The 15,903-nt window shown below is 51.1% G+C and overlaps 1 protein-coding gene across 4 annotated transcripts in view; it reads left to right on the top strand.

Annotated features, from left to right (window-relative positions):
- The window catches only part of LOC131664726 (dachshund homolog 2), a 173,399-nt gene that overhangs the window by 70,751 nt on the left and 86,745 nt on the right, over positions 1-15,903 (top strand). For 3 of the 4 annotated variants that reach the window (XM_058936035.1, XM_058936036.1, XM_058936033.1), the window contains exons 3-5: positions 7,425-7,463; positions 10,067-10,304; positions 13,033-13,095. In XM_058936035.1, coding sequence (XP_058792018.1) covers positions 7,425-7,463; positions 10,067-10,304; positions 13,033-13,095 — 340 coding nt within the window. The remainder of the gene's footprint in view (positions 1-7,424; positions 7,464-10,066; positions 10,305-13,032; positions 13,096-15,903) is intronic. The other variant, XM_058936037.1, reaches the window with a different exon arrangement.

The raw sequence follows: 15,903 nt of genomic DNA, 5'->3' as shown, positions 1-15,903 counted from the left end.
CGCTTTCTTGTTTCGCGTTTGTCTTTCTTCCGCGCGCGCGCGCGCGGCTCGCGGCAACGAAACAAAACAGCGGGAGAGCCGAGCTCCTGTTTGAACAGCATTAAACTGCGGACACCGTGTTTTTGCTTTTACTGCCGAGGCGTAAAAGCAAAGCGTTTCTCTCCGTTCCAATGGACGGGCCGCAAACATTAGTTCTGTCAGTCAGTCAATCAAAATGCCAAAATGTACACTCGCGGAAGGGCGGCAGGGTTTCGACGCTCTCCGATGCGCCTTGTGGCGAGCGGCGACGTCGGCGGAGCTGTTTGGCGCGAGCCTCGCGTCAACCGACTCGTTCGCGTACGTGTCATCCGGCCAAATGACCCGAGTAATTTGCCGATTGATGTGGAGGCAGAAGAGGCGAAGCGATCGCCGGGGCGCTTGCGAATTGCCCATATAAAGCGGATCGCGGGCGAGCGCGACTTCGCGCAAAAATCGCGAGCCGCGTGCAATCGCGAGGCGGGGGAGCGGATTTAATTACCGTGGCGTTAGAGCGCGTCGGGCGCCAATCGGGCGAAATCGCATCGTATAAAACGACGTTAACGCAGTTAATAGAGGGCCTGCGAGCGGGCGCTGACATAATCAGTCGCACGACAAATATAGCCCCGGGACTGCGAGCGACACGCTTTTAAAGCGCAGGCGACAAAGTATTGCTTTTGTTTTGCGCTGCGAAAGGCAATAAAGCCGGCTGAATTTACTGCGAGCGTTAAGTGTCCACTTGCGCCGGCAAAAATGGCTCTCTCTCTCTCTCTCTCTCTCTCTCTCTCTCTCTCTCTCTGCCTCGCGATCCAGCTCTCAGCCGATTTGCAGCAAATTTCCGGTACGCTACTTGCAGCCGATCGAACCTACGCGCCGCTCGAGACAGTTCCAACGGACAGAGGCGTGCAGGATGTATCCGACGCACTGTTCGCGCGCGTCCTTTCATTCGATTGCGCGTTGAATAGCGTCGTCGGTGGGCGTGCGCGCTTCCAGAGACAGACTCGCTCGCGAAGACATAGATTAACTGCGTTAGCGCTCGTAGGTCAGCCGAAGCGAGCAATAAAGCCGCCGACTAATTGAGGAGCCGCGACTCGCGGAGACGAAAAACTGCAATTGTTTACTCCCACCCCACCCCACCCGCGGGTCGGCTGCGTGCTTGCGAACCCGATGCTCGAACGTCGTGCCGTGCAGAAATTAACGACCTTCCGTGTGGATAACTAATCGAGAAGAATGATGTTGAATCGCGCATTATAATGACACGGCTTCTATGAATAGACAAAAGACAGAGCGCGCGAATGTTGAAAAAAGTCTTGGCAAGGGACAATCCACGCATCGAGGGCGTGTGCGCGCAGCTTCGCTCGTCTCTTTTGTCAATTAGTCAGGGTGAGCCTTGTCGTTCTGCTCTCTCTCTCTCTCTCTCTCTCTCTCTCTCTCTCTCTCTCTCTCTCCGTAGGATCCACCTTCGCGATTGTTACTTCGCGAGCGGGAAAGAGACTTTAACGACGCGGCGCGCTTGGCGCGTTGTGTTCCCTGGGCGTAATTCATCAAGCGAGCGTTAACGCGACGCTTGGTTTTTTTATTAATTGACAGTCCACGATAAATTTTACTGACGAGAGCTCCGCGCGATTTTAACGACGCCATAGGTGCGCGTACTTTGCAGGCGTTTTGTTTAGTCTCTTTGTAGTTTGTCGTTTGTTAATAAAAGTTTATTGGCAATGGGTAGTATATAACTCGCGACGCCTATGCGGACGTGCCGAAGTCACCGTTAAAATTAGAGCGAGAGAGCGGGCATTCGTTACGTGCTCTGGCGCATAGAACGAAATTGAATCTGCGAACATAATAAAGTAGTCGGATTTCGGCATATAGACAAAGGGCCGAAAGGCGGCACGGTAGTTTAGCAATGAGTAATTAGGGAGGATAAATACGAGTCTCGTAAACAGTGGATGCTGGGCGAACGCCAGGCCTGGATAATAAGTGTGGCACGCGAGCGGGAAAATGCGTGAAAACCAGCCGTGAATTATTCCGGCTTACTCGCGCCCGGAATTTCCGGCTTGCGATGTCGGCTCAGCGCGTCCTATAATCGGGAATTTACGCCGCTAAACAATACGCCTAGCTCGCTCTTTCTTTGCAATTTCATCTCGGTGGTCACCTATTCAATACATTGTTGGCGCGTTTCGCTGTTTTTCGAAGCTCGATCAACTATAATGCCAAGAACTCCGGTGCGCCAATCCGTATCGTACACTCGGTTAGCTCGACCGTTCAAATGAGTATCACTCGATGCTCGGCTTATCCATATTCACCGAGACTTGACTCGGACACGTCTCAAGGAAATAAAGCGTCAACCGAGCGAACAAGTATGCTGCGCCGGACAGAGCCCGTTCTGGCAAGGCTTCTGCACGCGCAATTATAACAGATAAGGGCAGCTGCGCCGCGAAACCCGAGCGAAATTGAGCGAACAGCGCGGCGGCGGGGCGGCGGGGCGGCGGCGGCGGCGGCGGCGGCCAAATGAAGAAGTGTAAATCGCAAGACCGAGAGGGTGTACTTTTTTTCTCTCGTTGCCTTTCGCAGCCAGAAAGAGAGCTATGAAATGTTTTTCTTCGCCCTCTTTTTCAACGCTTTGCTCCTCATCAGTTGCAATCAAGGTTTAGTGTGTCGGCCTGACGCGCCGCTTGATTGTTTTTACGAGAGAACGAAAAAGAGAGCCAAAAAGAAAGGGAGGCTACCAGCCAACGAGAAGCGACTCTAAAAGGATACGTGCGTGCCTGTGTGCGTGTGTCGGCTTGAAATAAAAACCTGGCAGTAGTCTTCTCTTTCTCGCGCTCTCCCGTGCCTGTTTGCATTAAACCTCTTCATTTTGGTAACATTGTTTTGGCTTTATGACCTGCTCGTAAATTAGCCCACTGCCACTACCGCCGCACTTTTTCCCTTGGCGAATGTCCTGTAGAAAGCATCGTAGGTAGCCGCAATTTCTTTCGTAATTGGAATTAAAACGCGCACGCACTTCTGCATTCAGCTACCGAGTCACAATTAACATTTTCATTTTGCGTGGAAACGTCTTACTCCAGTCTGCGCGCGCGCGCGCGCGCGTCCGTGCGTTTCCAATTTTTTTAGCCTGTAAACTCGTGACAACCTTTCGCGCTCATTAGGGCTCATCGAGCCCTCATTCCGCTTTTTGTTGTATCACTCGCCTCTGGCGAGTTTTTGCCCGTTCGGAGCTCGAACAGGCGCGCGAGCGCAAATGAAGACGTCTCGCAGTAGTTGACTCTGCGGGCAGAGGGCACTTAAGCGTCATTATCAGTAGAACGCGACGATTCCCGGAATAAAACATCGCCTCGCGTGATTCGTTCGAGTTCATAGCTAATCTGCCTTGCTCTTCACTCAATTAGTCTTCGTTCGCGCGTTCTCCCCTTCGACTTGCAGTGGACGTACCGCCGATTGTCCGATTCGGAAATTGCAGTAAATAGAAAAAAGAGGCGAAGTCGCGACGATTAATTGACCGCTATACGGTGCAGCGTATCGATCGCTCGCCTCTCGAGAAAAACGACAGGGTCACAGTCCTGCGTTGTGAACTCTGCGGGAGAAAAGTACGTAAAAAAGAGGTAAGCCAGAGAGTCGGATTTTAGTCTCCCCCTCTTGGCGATTTACTGGTTAGCGGTGGCACCGCAAACCACTCAATTAAGTTCTCTGATATCCTTGTTCCATCACTCGACGAAAGAGGTCAAAGAATGCCATTGCGTTTTAATAAAAAACGAAGAAAGTTCCATCGAGTGCAATCGAATGAAAGCTCGATACTATTTCTGTGGAGGATTGGCATTATGAATGATGGGCTTTTGCGAGACGGGAAATCAAAGCGAACAAAAAGAGAAGGAATGAGCTTTCCTAAACTGTTTATGTCCTATGGCTTGTGTACGAGTACACGCTCCTTACTTTAATTACCTCGTAAAATGATAAACAATGACCAAGAGACACTCGGGGAATCCGTCGTATTGCGGGACTTTAAATCGTCGGCCTGTCGGACTCATAAGGTGCGTGTGTACCCCCGTGAGACATAAAAGCTGAGCTGCGTAATAAAAATCTCGCGGGAACACATGTGTGCATACCGAGAGCGTATAATATTTTGAGAGTCGTAATAAAGGACTAGTAGCCGGAGGTTTCGCCTGAAAAGCCGGCCACGGCGTATCGCACTTTTATTCGCTCATTCGCAGAATAAAATATCATGAAAATGATTGGCCGGAGGCGTCTGTCCGCGGTCGGCGCGCACCGCGCGGGAAGACGAACGGAGAGCTCGCAGAAAGGAAGAAAAATCAGAACGCATTTTCACGCATGAGCGGGTTGCACGAGTCCGCGCGGGCGAGATAGATCGATAAAAGAAATCGAAAAAACGAGGGCACCAAAGAAACAAACCGACAGGCGCACGCGCGCAGCCGTATCTGCCGCCCAATAGCCCAAAAGAGAATCTCTTTCGTGGTGGATAATAATAAGAACAAGGCAAGAGGAGAGCGAGCGCGGAGGGGGAGAGCAGGATGGTTGGGCATTGTGCGATAAAGGAAACCGGTACCGAGCATTTCGCTCGCTCGGCTCCGACAGTGAAATTCGTCTGTCAGCGCTTCTACCTGGCGTCGCCGCCGCCGCCGCCGCCGCCGCCGCGGTCCAGTCAGTCGGAAGATATTAATATAACGAAATATCCGAGCTTTGTAATGGGGCCTGGCACAGACTTGCCAGCACAATGCCAATGTTTATGCACTGGATTAGACGACGCGGGAGCCGACGCTCGCTGGCTGCGCTATCTGGGTCACTCACAATAAAATTCATCCGCCGCCGACAGATGCTCGTACTCGGCGTAGGACGGTCCTCTGTTCCGGCTTTGCGCCTCGAGCAGCCGAGCTCGGTTTGGAAGCCGGCAAATCATCCTCGACGTCCTCCTCCGAAACGCGGCTCGGTTCGCAATATATTCGAGGAACGAGGAGCAGTCGGCATATCCTCGGCCGCTTGTCATTCAGATTTGATTGCGCTTCGAGGAAAAGGAATCGCGGCAGTCTGGCGAGCAGATAATGTTTACTTTTGATGCACTGTTGCGCGGCCTTCTCTCTGGTCACTTTAAAATATGGATGTGTCTATATGAGCCGATGCAAAGCAAAGATCGTAAATCTCGGCGCGGCGTTCGCCAAATGGCAATCTCTAAATTAAATCTCGGCCGCTCGCAGAGAAAGCTAAGGCGCTGTTTTTCTCTTTTCGCGCTTGTCCGCGCGTCAAGTCCGCAAACAAGTTTAAGAAGTTTAAGACGCGCTGTGCGGCAGGCGGCGGCAGGCGGCGGCAGGCGGCGGCTGCGGCTCTTGAGGCCTCGGCGCCGAATCGATAGAGCCGACAGCTCGCGCACAAACGCACAAGTAGAATAACCACGGCGGCCGGGGCGAATAGGAGCGCATAGGAGGAGAGGGCCGAGCGGCGGCGGCGTACGCCTAGTGGGAGCGAGAGCAAGGAAGCAAGGAGGAAAAGGAGGAACGAACGGCGCTGTGTGCTGCGCGCACGAAGAGTGTAAATAATACTAAGGCTGATTGTGGGCGTGGCTGACAGAGCTCTAAAAAGCTTCGGCCGTATATCAGAGGGTTTACTGCCCTCTCGCAGTCACTCGCAACTGTGGGACTCTCCGCGAGCTCGCCGCCGAGCGCCGCGATAGCTCGCCTCCTCTTCCTCCGCGCCCGAGCTACTTACCTTATCGCGTCCCGCGCTGCCTCTACGTCTCAATACCGACTGTCGACGACGGCGCCCCAGCGCCCCAGCGCCCCAGCGCCCGATCGGTGCCCGACCGCGGCGAACGTCCTTCCGGCGAGGCGCGGGAAAAGGAAGCGGCGCGCAGCTTTATGTCAGCCAGATTCGACGTTTACAGCGACTCATTAGCGTGCCGATTATTAATTGGGGGCTGCAAATCCACTGCCCCTTCTTCGCGATGGCGCGACGAGCTCCTTAGCTTTTCGACGAAAACCGCCAGGCGGATATAAATCTAAAACCTATAAAAAGGTTTTTGTTTTGGGGGCGAGCGAGCTCAGAGAAATAAAAGAGAAAGTGCGAAAGAATGGGAGAGAGAGAGAGAGAGAGAGAGAGAGAGAGAGAGAGAGAGAGAGATGTGTTTCGGTGGCGATGCTTGCCTCGGACCAGCAGACTCCTCTCGCGGCCGATATTACTTGAAAAACCGGAATCCTGCGTCGCTCGTCCGCCGCGCGCGAGACCGTGTTCCGTGTTTACCTAGATGGCGCACACAGTCGGCAGCCCTCGCCTGCGCCCCCAGCACCATCCGTCATTTCTCTCGGCGTCGCTAATTGCTGATTGATCGTCGTCGAGCGAGCACGTCTAATGAAATCGCTTCGGACCGATCGGAAGTCATTGGAAAGAGTTGGCATCCGGCGCTAAGCTTCGCGCTGCACGACGAGAGCGGTATCCGAAACGTTGGAATTTTCCAGACAATTTGGTCGTGCGTGTCCCTCTTGTTCCAGCTCGCCTGGCAAAAATCCAAATGTCTCTACGCGGCGCTTTTTTATCCGTCGATTTTTCGACCAGCGGCGAGTGTGTGTGTGTGTGTGTGGATACAGAGCAGGAAGTCGCGAATTTTGGGCAGAGCCTCTCTCTCTCTCTCCCTCTCTCTTCGCGGTTCGATGGGCCATGCGTTAATCCTTTTGAGCTCGTTTCGGCCACCTACTTCTCTCTTTAGTTCTCTGTCTGGCTTTGACTTAGACGTCGTAATTCGATATATCCAGAGCGCCGAGCAAATGTGGTCATGCCTCATCGGTTTCAATGAACGTCGCGGATTTCTTTGTCCTCGTCTGCGCGCAATAACATCGCGCGAGACGAAGATTTTTCGCGCTAGTTGCATAATAGAGCGAGGAAAGGAGAGGAAGAAAAATAGGAGCGGAGGCCCTTTATCAAGCAATCCCGACAGACGACGGAGCAGAGCCCGCTGCAAGGCTAAACTGCTAGGCTCGGAGTGCGAGACGAACGAGGCAGCGGCGGCAAGCCCAGTCTCATTTAGCCCGGCAATTTATCCTCGCGTCTCGCGTAATTAACGCGGCCGAGCTAGCGCCCGAAAGAAGTAGTAGCGGCGCAGTTGTACGCCGGGGCTACGACACCGAGAGGATTCTCTCGATCGCGTCGCTTTGTCATTCGCGCGGCTCTTTCCTTCCTACTTACGCGCGGCAACGACGCCTCTACCCTCGCCTCGCCTAGCCTAACTGTTTCATAGCTCGCCACTTGCAATTGATCGTCCTCGATCCGTATTTCCGTCGTATATTCGAACCTAGTCCCACATTTTTATCGAATTCGTTCTCTTTCGTAATAAGGCCAACTCATTAAATATAAGTATTGTTTTTTTCACCGAACCAAAGAATAACAACAGGTTTTTTTCAATTTTGTTTCAGAAAGGGACCTAAATCAGCTAGCTTATCGATTTGGTTTAGGTATGATGAAAAAATAATTTTTTAAACTAACACATAACATCTCTCAGTAGACACAAATAACATAATAGATAGCTTGATGAACATGATTTTCGTCCCTTTCGCTCCGTAATTAGCAATTCCATTAAAAGGCTTGCACATACAGCAAACAAACAAAGGCGAAAGACGAGTATTAAGGACGAGCGAAATAGAAAGAAAATGAACGGGAGAGAGGAGTTGCACGCAGCCGCAAAGGCAATAATTAAGAGAGAAGTACATTGAAATGTTCCGTCAAGATCCGCGAGTGGCAGCGTGGCTATATAGGCGAACTGGCATTGCTGCATATATACAGCAGACAGAAAGATATTCCGGGCTGGTATAATTACGGGTTGTCACCTCATCAGAGCGAGAGCGAGAGCGAGAGCGAGAGAGAGGGAGAGAGGGGAAAAGAGCGAGACTGGATCGGTGCGTGGTAATCGCGGCGCACAATCAAAGGGGCGCCCGAAGATCAGCTCTTTAGGGCCAAATTGTGTTTTATCGTCCTCTCTCTCCCTCCGTCTGCACCACTGGACTCGTCAAAATCAAAGTCACGCGCTTCATTTCTTCTCTCGCTCTCCCTCTCTCGCTCTCTCGCTCTCTCTTTCTCTGTTTGTCCGATGCAAATGCATCCACTCGAGCGTTCGTTCGTCCGTTCGCCCGTTCGTTCGTTTATATGCAGATACGGCGTTGCTGATTAGGCCAAATGGAAGTATATGTGCGGTGGCGTGTACGTCACGTCATTCGTCCTTTTCGTTTGTCGATAACGAGCCCTTTTCCATATGGACTCGATGCGACGGTCGTTCGCTGTAGAGATCGCTCTGCGTACAAGAAGCCTTTCGGCCAGTTTCGCGGCATTCGTGCATATTAACAGTTAGCTTGTGATCGTTTAAATAGAGCAGCCGTTCGGAGCTTTGGTTACGGTAACTACATAAGACAAGTTGCGGCTGCGCGGCCTTAACGAGCCAGCAGAAATAAAATCTGCCTCGCGGTGCAAAAAAAGGCAGCTGCTGCGGTACCGGCGGAAAAAGCCCCAACTAAGCGGTCGTGCATCGCGTAGGAGGCGGCGGCCGACGCGCCATCGCAATTTGCTCTTCATCCTCTCCTTCTTGCCTGGGCGTCGCGTCTGTGGCGTATGCAACAATCGTCTTGCGCGCTTATCTCGTGGATGTACTGTTCGGAGGCGAGCGACGAGGAAACAAGATAAAGAGCCAAAGAGCCGAGCGCAGCCATGATGGAGTGTGGCGCGCGAGAAGGACTCCGAAAAGGGCACACGTATGCGCGCGTAAGTGGAGAGTTTAGAGGGATTTCATTAAATCATACGGATTGGGGGATAATGTATGTTATTGGAGGCGCGCGGCGGCCCGAGAGAGCGCTCGAATGGCGCGCGAGCGCTATATAAGTTGTAATAAGTCCAATTTTCGGGGGACCCGGTCAACCGTGTGCGCGCGCGCGCGCGACTTGAACCTACCACTTATACAACTGTGGCGCGCGAGCCAGTCCGAAATCACTGGCATTTAGATAATTTGTAATGAATAGGGCTCCGTTGGACTTTCAAAAAGGCAGAGCACACTAGTCCCTCGAGCCGCAAATGACAATTGTTAAGGCTTGTATACCTGTCGTTGTATATCACCAGCAGCCGATTCGTCGAAACTCCTTGGCGTCGCCTCGTGCCGTCTTCTAATTATATGGGTACCAGTCCTCGCCTTGTCTTTGCAAGGGCTCTGGCATCTCGGAATCTTTATATCAAAAACGCGCCACCATTAACGTACCTTTCGCGATTCGGAGGAGGCCGATTATAAATTATCTTATTTTGCCATCCGCGCCTCTATGTTTGAATTCGATTTATTCGGTATCAAGCGACACGTAGCGTCCTATCGAACACTGTCGCCTTGAAAAATAAAGAGAACGTGTCGACGATGATTGGTTACGTAACGAAAAAAAAAAAACGGTAAAGCCATGGAAATTATAAACAAACGCGCGCGTGCTCGGTAGCTAAGTGAAGGCGCCACGTTGACAAATCGCGGGCTTTCAATTTCACCGCGGCGCATCGATCAGCGAATGCCTGACGTGAGCGCGCATACATTATCGCTTGCTATTTACAGAGTGAGGAGCCTTAAGATTTTCCGTCGCACCCTCGGCAAGGAGAGAGAGAGAGAGAGAGAGAGAGAGAGAGAGAGAGAGAGACCGATCGGCTCGCCAAGATTCTAAATTCAACTCGAGCGAGAGTTCAATGTTTGTCCCGCGGAATGACGGATTTCCTCTCCGGGCTAATCTGCGTAGCTCAATCCGAAAGCGATTTGGCCCTCCGACGACGACAACGGTATTCTTTGCCTTGGTTATATTTGAATAAGAAGGATTAACTCGCGGTGAAAATAAAAAAAACTTGAAGCAACCAATTTGTCTAAAATGGAAATGTTATAACACTGAGATGGTCCGGGGAAGCGTGGAAATCGGTGTGCAATGATAAATAAAGGGCAAATGGTCATAAAAATATGTCGTTGAGTGAAAGAGAGAGAGAGAGAGAGAGAGAGAGAGAGGGAAAGAGGAAAACGGGACGTCAATAATGACCGGGAGAGTTGCTGTTACAGAGGTGCCGCGACTGGAGAAATCGCCGCTGTTGGCAAACGGCTACAATCATCCGCCGACGCATCTCTCGCACATGCAGTTCATGCAGCTCGGCGGCCACCCAGGCGCCGGTCACACGGCCATACTATCGCCGGCGAGTCTGCCGCATCACCTACAGGCCCAGGCACAAGCCCAGGCGAGAGCAGCCGAGCAAGGACTCAAGGTCAACCATAACATGTCCAACATGGAGGCGTTCGCGAGGTAAATTATCATGCCTTTACTCGTGTGCACACATCTATCTGCCTACTCGTTGCTTCAGCCTTGCGGCCTCGATGATTATTGTTATTTGCGTGGCGCGATGCGTGTGGTAGGCACAGCCGGCTTTCCATACCGCACAACCATGGATATGTCGGCGAAACTTGACACCTTCTATCAGAGCAGCACTGAGCTCTTCAACGCGAGTATTAATCGCGCGCAAGGCAAATTGATATTTATGGAATGGTTTTAGGAAAACGGTTGCAGGGATGCTTTGTTCAGCGCGGGCAGAGAGTAGTTATGATAATTTCGAGCATTTGAAAGCGCAACAGTTCCCGAAGACGTAAAGCTCTTGATTTATACAAACGATCTTCTCTAAGACACTCGGAAGAAATCCCTTCGGGGTTTGAATCAATTTGCGCGATTCGAAACCACTCGAGCCGCCGCAGTGCCGGTTAATGTTTTCTATTTGATTTATGGTTACGTTCTGTGCGTCATTATGCACAGGTGCAGAAATTATATATAACGCATGATTGACTTTTCGGTCCCTAATTTTCTTAAGTAGGGTTGCAAAACAACATATATCCAGCCAGTTACCTTATCCTTTGCATCCTCTGTGTGTGTGCGTGTGTGTGTGTGCGCGCGCGCGCGTAACAGTAACCAATTTTACGAATTCAAACGCTTCATTAAATGCATGTGTATTTTCTCAGATTCGATGCCCATTACATCGACATTTGCCGAATCTTTCGATCGAACAAAATCCTCCGATGTTTCGAATCACAGAAAAAGGCATGCAAATGCGAAGCAGCGTAGGCAAGGTAACTTTGACCGGTCCCCATTGGTCGCAGGAACGGCCAAGCTTGTCATCAAGAAAACGTATATTCGCAGGTTTACGCGCATTCATTCGTTGGCTTTGAGCCGAAGGGGCGTTGCAGACATACGTAGCGCGCGCTGCACGCGTGCAGCAGTCAACGAAAGGCGGCTCGAGAAATTGGATTTGTTTTGCGCTGTTTCCCTTGCCGCCGCGAGTCTGTTTTTGCGAAAGCAAGATCGGGAGCGAGCGCGCGAGGCCAGAGGAATACAACTTTAAGAGGATTTCACGCCAAGACGCGAAGCCGTGGAAATCCGAGTCGAGGGTGGGGAGGGGGCATCGCATGCTACACACACCCACACTTCCGATGCTTCTTCTGTTCGTCTTTTCGAGTCCGTTTCGTTTCTTTTAGCTCTCGCTCTACGGCCATTCGCGGACGACTCGCCTTACACCGACCATCAACCTCCCCCTTCCGATTTCAAAGTCGCCCGGCGCTCATTTCACTTCTCCGCTAGGCTACGCGCGCCGCGCATATCCGTTTATGTCTTTAATCCTCTTCTTGACGCGCCGCTTCGACGTCTGCCTGTTTCCATTTCTTTTCGTTTGTCGTTTTTTGGTTTCCTCTGGCGATCACGTTGCTATTTCGCCTGATCTCTCGAAATTCATCAACTCAGCGCGAGCTGGCTACGCAACAACTTGCGAGTAATTACCGTCGGGTCGTGTTTTTCGCGAGCGCGAGCTTCGGAGCTTAACGTCGTAAGAGCAGTATCTATTAGAAACGGGCCAACAAATGCCTGGATTAGCCTAGGCAGTGCCTTCCTTCGCGTACTCTAGTAATTTGCTCTTTGCCTTCGTCCTTCGACCCTTCAAACTCGAAATCAAGTAAGCGCTCTTGCGCCGCGTGGGTGTGCATCGATCGGTGAGCACGATCGACGTTAGCGACGAGCTGAGGCGAGACATTTTTCAACAGCAAGACGCGATTGCCTATCTGCACACACACACACACACACACACATAATGATGCCTGTTTGTCGCGACGACGCACGTTGCCGCGCATTATGATTCCAGCGCTTTGCTTTTAATTAAAATGCAAATATATATCGCGCGCGGCCGACGCGAACGCGAGGTAAGACGGATTACGTTTTCGGGAAGGGAGGAATGATGGCGCCGCCGTCGCCGCCGCCATCGTCGTCGTCGCTGTCGTCGACGTCGTCGTCACGACAAATACCGGAATATGATTAATTCGGCGCGCGCAACCCCGTTGGCTTGTGTCGCGATGACATGTCTCGTTTCGAATTTACCTTTGCTACAGCTGAGATCAAACGTTAATCGAGACTGAACGTCGCGCTTAATTGTTGACTGTTTTTCTGGCCGCCGAGTGTTACTGGCAGGTCCAACATTCATTGCGACGTCCTCACGTCAGAGCCAATCACTGGCTCGTTTGCTTTTTAATTATCGGCATCAAATGAAACGGTGCTGCCTCCTTCGTCGTTTTAATTTTCCGTCTTCCGCGAGTGCAAGACAACCCTAATAAGTGAGCTGACGGCGAAATGTAAAATAAAAAGGAAAAGCAGGCCTCCTTTTGAGCTTGCAAAAATAAGGATGTTTGCGCACGAGCTGCCCTCTCCGCCCCTCTTTTTTAATCAGCGCCACTGACTTCAAAGCCAATCGAATCAAAGGACACCGGCAGACTAACACTGAACTAAATACCCCGGAAAAGTCTTAATCAAGTCCACCCCCTGCATGTGCTTGCTTTTTTGTCACTCGCACGTCTCTATGCTAATCATCCGTTCGTTAATCAGCGAGCAGTCGAGATTGAATTTACGTTTGCTTCAATTTTATCTGTTCGCAACAAGCTTGTCTAACGTTTATTTCTTTTACGCAATTGACTAACGTAACAAATTAAATTGATCATTGTTTCAGAACTGGTGCGGTGTGGGACAATTGCCGAGCAGCCTACGAGGACATCGTGAAACAACTCGAAAGGTAGGTTGAAAAGCCGATTGCGTAATGAATTGCGCAAAATGAATGCTTGATTAAGTTCGCGGACACAATTAAAATTAATTTATCGAGTCTTTGAAATGTCGGACGTTTCATTAGCAAGCGAACAAGTGCACAAAAGACACGCGCGCGCGCGCACGCACGAGGGCAAACGTTGGTGGCGTCAAAGTGCGCTTGGAAAAAGGTGCGAGAGGCGCGTCAAGAAGGGATGACCGTTCGGCACGAAGGTGGGGTGGACCGGTCAAACAAAGCTCGGCCACATCAGTGTCAGTCGCAACAAGTCCGATTTGGAGGCAGCTTGCGCGCGATCGCATGAATATTCACGGCTCGCGCGCAGCCTGTCCGTCCACGAGTCAAAGCGAGTTGCGAGCGCTGCGAAAAGCAAATACGCGCCGCCTCTGAATTGGAAATAACGCTTGCGCCCATTCAAAGTGTCCGTTTGCAATACGCCCTCGATTTCACTTTTTCAGAGCTCAAACGGTTAGCCCTTTCCACGGCTCCGACCCCCGCAGAATTAATTCATCTCTCGCGCGCGCGTCCAGTTATATATGCTGCGCGTGCTCGTGTCGTGCGCGCGCGCTTTCATTCTCGCTCTCATTGTTTTCCAACTGACCTCTGGAATTAAATCTCGGGCGCAATATATTATCCATTGAAAATTAAATCTCGGACTAGCTACGAGAGCACAGAAAGAAGTCTCGAGAGTGGAGCTGTGTGTCGAATAAAAGCAGGCAAGCCGGCAAGTCAGAGCGTTCAAAGCGGAACGCAAAAGCCGCGCGGCGCCACTCGGAGAGAGAGAGAGAGACTAGGAATGATTTAATCCCCGAATGATGGACGGACACGTCGCGACGATGATCTGCCTCGCGTGTAAAGTGACAAGTGGTTGGGATCAGAGGTCCTCGATTCAGCCTCGCCGACGGCAAAAGCTGCTCGCTCGCTCTGTGCGAGTCTCGCTCTCTCTCTCTCTCTCTTCGACCGGGTACAAATCATGCGGGCATTACGGCGTCAAGCTTGCCGAAACTTGACGCAAACGCTTAATGCTGATTTATCGGCAAAGCGCGAGTGCACACTTTACGCACCGCACAACCCCTTTGCGTCCAATTTGATATTCAAGCGGTTTGCATACCGTTACCTCTGCCGGCTGATTTGTCCAATGAAGTTGCAACTCGGATGACAAACCGACAAAGTAAATAGCCGAATAATTGCGAGGCATCGGCAGCAACGTGAATTTGCAGGCACGAATACGCTACGGGAGGCTCTGATTAATTCGACGCGCCATTCGTAAGGATCATTAATCGCGCGCCTTCCTTTGACAGGACAGGCCAAAAGCGACGCGACGACCTTTTGCCAAGCTTCGCCGCGTGCCTTTCCAAATCCCGATGATTTGTTTATGCTAATCCATCGGGAAGCAGCCCCCCTCCACCCAGTCCCGCCGACCGCCAGATTACGCTCAAGCGCGCGAGTTATTTATGCCAGTGTGCGGTTCTATCGAACGTCGGCTAATTAAATCTATCTACTGCCAGTTTCCCGCGTGTAGTCGCTTACCAAGTGTAACTTACTTTTTGGAAAGAAATGACAGTGCCGTAGTTTGCAGAAACATGCTCGTCGTCAATAACAGTCACCCTGCAGTAAGTAAAATTAATGGCAGCCCTTTCTCTCGACTCCTCGGTGAAATTGTCAGCTGTATCAATGCGAGCCCTTTAATATCGGAGCTTTTTTCAAAAATTACCCACTCATTCTCGAAATATTTACGCGCCACGCGCCACTTGCCGTCATCCTCCCGATTTAACTGAAAATTACGTATACGAGAATCGCGACACAGTTGGTTTTTTGGTGGTGCGCAGGACAGCGCGAAAAATAAGCAATTGGCGCGCGTGTCGCTTATCCGCTAGGATCAAGTCTAGGGTTGCGAGGTCGTTACTTCTTTTCTTTCTGGTCCACGACAGGAGTTATTAATTACGAGACCGGTCATGAGGCTTTTATCGGGAAAGACATCTGTCGCCGTGGAAGATAATATTCATAAAACTTGGAAAGCTGTGCGCTCGTCTCCTTGCGGTTTTTTACGGCTTGGCTTGTCTCTCTTTCTCCGTCAGCTCCCTCGAAACTTAATTGGTCGAGAGAGACAGGACTCATTGCGTATTTATACATTTATACTGTGAACAGATTAGATTCCGTTTTTTTTTGCTGTTTTAATAAGGAACACTTGATTTGGAGCGGTGGGGGTGTGGATCGTGAAACTGAAATGAACTCTCTTCTTCAATGTTGCACGCGTTGACTAATATTCATTATGATAATGCAATTAAAAATTATTAAAGCTCAATCGGAACGGTCGATCGCGATGAACGCGTTCCCTCAAATTAACTGCAGGAGGATGTAGCGGTGGCGCTTGTTCGAAGAGGAGATAACGCAAGGAAAACAATAAGGATTATCGAAAAAGCAAGGAGCCGGTGCGGTGTAACTTGAATATGGATCAGTGGATGAGGATAAAAGAAGAATAGGATAGAGAAGCTGCAAAGCCGAAAAGTCTGGATCCCCCTGTACGTATCGACTGGTAGCTTCAAGTGGGATCTCGCTTTCTCTCGAGTGCCTAAGGGAGACAAGTCGCAAGCGCGAGCTCCTTTTCAACGAGGCTCGCCGCGCTCGACGTACCTATTCCTTCGAAGCCCGGGCCAACGCGGGCGCTGTTTGCTCTTCTTCCGTCAGCCGGTGTGTTTGCTAGTTTCACGTGAAATCGAATTATCGTTTCTGCTTCTCGAGCATCGGGATTCCCATTGAGAGCGCGCCGAGTCGCGCGTT

The sequence above is a fragment of the Phymastichus coffea genome, unplaced genomic scaffold, assembly GCF_024137745.1.
Source record: "Phymastichus coffea isolate CEN01 unplaced genomic scaffold, Cenicafe_Pcof_1.1 PCOF00045, whole genome shotgun sequence".
Taxonomy (NCBI): Eukaryota; Metazoa; Arthropoda; class Insecta; order Hymenoptera; family Eulophidae; genus Phymastichus; species Phymastichus coffea.
This window is presented reverse-complemented; position numbering and strand designations above follow the sequence as displayed.